We start from the raw sequence: 4,599 nt of genomic DNA, 5'->3' as shown, positions 1-4,599 counted from the left end.
TATATATATATATATATATATATATATATATATATATATATATATATATATATATATACTTTTTAAAACATGTAAATGCCTAAATATATTACAAAATGCACTTTAACAGGGGCAAGAAAATACATTTATATTTTTAAAAAATTTTGAACAATATAAATATATTTAGATTGAAAATATATAAAAAATTCCCCAAAATATAGTCAATGAAATACAAGTAATTCAAACTAAAAATATATTGTAAATATGTAAATATATTTCAACATGTATATTAGCAACATATTTTTGGTCAGTTTTTAATATGTTGATATATATTTAAAGTATGTATGTATTTAAAGTTTTTTTAATATTGGCATATATGTGATCGGATACACCAGATAAAAAAAGAATACAAGCAATTATATATAACTAATATTTATTTATTTATCACTTTAACAGCAATAATCAGCAGATAACTATTGCTATAAAAACAACATTTAAAATACCATTTAATTGCAATGACTTGATTCTGTGAATGAAGTATTTATACTTGATAAGTATTTGTATTTATTAATGTACATGAACCATTTCACCAGAGTGAATCAGACTTTCTCTCTAATGCAAAAGAGGATGATTTAGGTGAACATTTGATTATTGCCATTTTGCTATTGCTATTTGTTGGCTAAAGTAGCTTGCTACTGTAAGAGTTAATAATATCACGCTAAGTTCCGTTAGCTACTCTCCAGCATTACCGCTGTGCTATTGCTTCATTCTGTCTTTATAGGTACATCAGCTCCTCAGTTCGATATATAAATCAATGGGCACTATCTTAAGTGCTAGGAAAGTGGCATTGCAAGGTCAATGTCATGCAATAAACATGCAGAGCTAGAGCAGGTTAGTTGTCTTTATAGATGAGTTTGACTGCAAAAAACATTATAACACAATCTATGAATTCATTTTATGTCAAGAAATCAAAATTTGTGACCCTGAAGCACAAAAGTCTTAAGTAGCACAGATATATTTGTAGCAACAGCCAACAATACATTGTATGTGTCAAAATGATCGATTTTTCTTTTATGCCAAAAATCATTAGGATATTAAGTACAGATTATGTTCCATAAAGATATTTTGTAAATAAATATATCAAAACGTAATGTTTGATTAGTAATATGCATTGCTAAGAACTTCATTTGGACAACTTTAAAGGCGATTTTCTAAATATTTAGATTTTTTTGCACCCTCAGATTCCAGATTTTTGTATCTCGACCAAATATCGTCATATCCTAACAAACCATACATCAATGGAAAGCTTATTTATTCATTCAGCTTTTAGATGATGTATAAATCTTAATAATAATAAAAAAGACCCTTATGACTGGTTTTGTGGTCCAGGGTCACATTTATCCTTTCTTTGCTGAAAAATAGACAGCATTTTCATGTTTTTTTGCACTAAATGTTTCCGTTTAACATTACATAATGAGACCCTGATTGACTTTCTGAGCTTTAATTGTTCTGTAAGCCTTGCGCTTGAACTGAGATCTGTCCTTCCTGCCGCAGGCATCGATCTGTGTCCACTCATTCTGCTTCTTATTATTCCTCTCCTGACATGCCATAATGTCTTTATTTACTCTCCCGAGGGGAAAGACCTCATCAACATCCAGCTAAACCGAAAAGGTCCGTTTAGACATTGACCTTGGCTGGAAACACATCACAGCAACCCGTTTAATTTCAGGGGAATTTTTAATATTGCCAACTGCGTCAACACACAACAAACATGGCATCTTAAACTGACACAAGTTTACACTGTGAGAAAACCGTAGAAATACACGAGGAGCAGAGACTCAAATGTTTTTAGATGCTTTATATGTATTTCTTTGGGGTTTAGTTCAAGTCTGTTATTTGAATTAAAATAGGCAAGTGTTATCTAATGCTGATTTAGTGTCATCAAGATTAGAAAACTGAGTTTATATCAGAGGAAAAGGTTTTCAAGAGGTCTGCAGTTGGGCTTGAGACAACCACACATAGCGGATGCCATCACAGGACTGAGCAAAGTTCATGAAAGAGGGGAAAACTAGGGGAAAACACAGGTGCAAGCAATGATTATATTTAACTGAACAAAAACTGCAGTCTGTATTGCCATCTGCACCCCACAACACCCTTTGTTCCCGGTGGAACAGTTCTGACATTCCCTCATAAAGCTTGAATTATCACATGGATCAGGTCTAAAACTTTGTGAACTGACAACCATAACTATGTTTCTGGCATATAACCCTCAACTATATGACCAGACCATAAAAGTGCTTTGATAATGGTGGTCCGCCACTCATTCCCATCATGACTGACTGTATGACAATCACATGAAAATATTCAGTCATAAATTGATACATGATTACAAAATAATGTATAAAAAAATAAATCATTTACATTTAAACAATTTGCATCATTATATTAATTATATGTGACCCTGGACCACAAAAGTCACAAGGGTCAATTTTTTGAAATTGAGATTTATACATCATCTGCAAATATTATATTCTGTTCTATTCTATTCTATTCTGTATTTTAACAGTGTGTGATACAATGTAAAAATTATTTATAAAAATAAATCTATATCTATAAATTAAAAATGTAAATACTTGCATATATTCTATTCTAATTTCATTTAAACTATTATTATAATATGACAAAAATAATATTTACATTTAATTGATTATTGATGTATTTTTTTATCATGTTATATGTTATTAAATGATTATTTATATTATTATATTTTATGTTATATAAAAAAATGAATTCAGTCACGCAGCTTCTTCCTGTCAAAGTGGCCAGAATAAACTGCAACCTGGAACAGAGCAAAGAGCCAGTCCAAATGTTCCTTTCAACATATTAGTAAAATATTGAACACGATTTTATGATGTTTTTATGCAAGTTGCTTTGGTAGGAAAAAGTCGCCTAAGAACAAAACTGTAGGCATAGTTTGCAAGAATATTACAAATATAACCATTCAAACTCATTTTGTATGACCTCTAGACTTTCAGCAGTCCAAACCACAGACATTCACAAGCCATGTGTGACATAAAGTGATAGCTTGTCATGTGAAACATGTAACAAAATGAACTGGGTCATTCTTCGTACTCCTAAAAGATCCACTTCATCACTACATCCCAATGATAGGCTGAAATGTGAGAGATGTGGGACTGGGCAGAAGTAATAAGCTCAGACGAGCAGGTCATCCATGTCAATCCATATGTTGTGGACATAAAATGGTTTTCCTGTGGTAGCTACAGTAATGAAACTGCCAGCTTCAATTGTTCAAAAGGAAAGTGGCTTGGAATCGGTGCTAGTATTTTTTCTCTAATCTACCTTTAATACAAATAGCGTAACTAGTAATATGAATGTATGTACATTAAATGGCCATATGCAGGTGTGTTTCTTCACTTACATTGTCTGTTCGAAGCTTCTTTGCAGGACAGCCACCATCCACCGGGTGTAACATGTAATACAGACGAACTTTGTTTGCATGCTTTCGACTCTGTAAGAAAATGAGAGAGATGGGGCAATATATGAGAGGTGCTTTCACAAGCAGCCAGTTACATTCAAGTGTTGACAGAAAAACAACTCGCTATTGATTATCAAACTAGCGATGTCAGGGCCCAAACAATTCTCATCAGAGCTACAGGAACACTGCTTTCATTTCTCAGAGCTTGATATGCCCCACTCTAGGCTGCGAGTGATCGCTCTGGTGGGTGGATAAAGGTCCATATTGATTGTTGTGCAGCAGATGAATGGCCAGCCATATGAGCAGTGAAAAGGCACCAGAAGAGTAATTCTCACAGGGGGTCCTTCAATCCATTTTCAACCAACCAACCAGAGATATATCTGCCCCAAAACAGTAAATCTGCATGAAAGTGATGTGGAGTTATTTCTCGCTTTAAGCCACCTTAAACTAAAATGATTTGTAGGAGCTTTGTAGATGCCTGTAAGACTAAGGTTGTTGGGAATCTAAAAGGCAGAACATTAAAGGAATAGTTTACACTATAATAAAAACTGGTCATCCCAAACTCGCTTTCTTTTATCTAAAGATTTTGCAGAATGTTCTCTTTTCATCAATGTAAATGACAAAAAAGTATCATAAAAGTGGTTTGACTCTATCTTCTGAAGTTCATATGAAAGCTTGTGTGAGCAAGAGAATTCAATTTAAATGTTTATTCAATCATCTTCTACTTTATAAAATAAAAATGGCAGGTATTCTGTGCAATTTCAGTATAATGCTGTGCAATTTCAAATAAAGAAATTAAATAACTGTCGTTTATCTTGCCGCAGTACTCAATGTCAAAATAAATTATTAAAATAATATCTGAGATAATTTACTTTGTGTTAACTTGACAGTGTTTCTTCTACCCACAATTTCAGTAATGTTAGGTGAATAAAACGGATTTGGTTATTATTTCGTACTGTTTAGGGCTGTCAATAGAATAAAAAAATGTATTTAATCTCATGATTTCGGACTTATCTTTAGTTAAGCAGAATGAATATTAAATTCAGTAAATGTGTTAAATTGTATTTATTTATATATATATATATATATATATATATATATATATATATATATATATATATATA

General features: G+C 32.1%; 1 protein-coding gene across 2 annotated transcripts in view; it reads right to left on the bottom strand.

Annotated features, from left to right (window-relative positions):
* The window catches only part of zmat4b (zinc finger, matrin-type 4b), a 35,707-nt gene that overhangs the window by 18,146 nt on the left and 12,962 nt on the right, over positions 1 to 4,599 (bottom strand). The window contains exon 1 of one of the 2 annotated variants that reach the window (XM_016236007.1): positions 3,419 to 3,504. The exons of the other annotated variant lie outside the window; for it this stretch is intronic. Coding sequence (XP_016091493.1) covers positions 3,419 to 3,472 — 54 coding nt within the window. The 5' untranslated portion in view covers positions 3,473 to 3,504. Of the gene's footprint in view, positions 1 to 3,418; positions 3,505 to 4,599 lie in introns of those variants that run through there. 2 annotated transcript variants of the gene reach the window in all.

This window comes from Sinocyclocheilus grahami, unplaced genomic scaffold (genome assembly GCF_001515645.1).
Source record: "Sinocyclocheilus grahami isolate Dianchi unplaced genomic scaffold, SAMN03320097.WGS_v1.1 scaffold478.1, whole genome shotgun sequence".
NCBI classification, from domain to species: domain Eukaryota; kingdom Metazoa; phylum Chordata; class Actinopteri; order Cypriniformes; family Cyprinidae; genus Sinocyclocheilus; species Sinocyclocheilus grahami.
The sequence above is the reverse complement of the archived record's forward strand: the minus strand, read 5'-3'. Positions and strand labels throughout refer to the sequence as shown.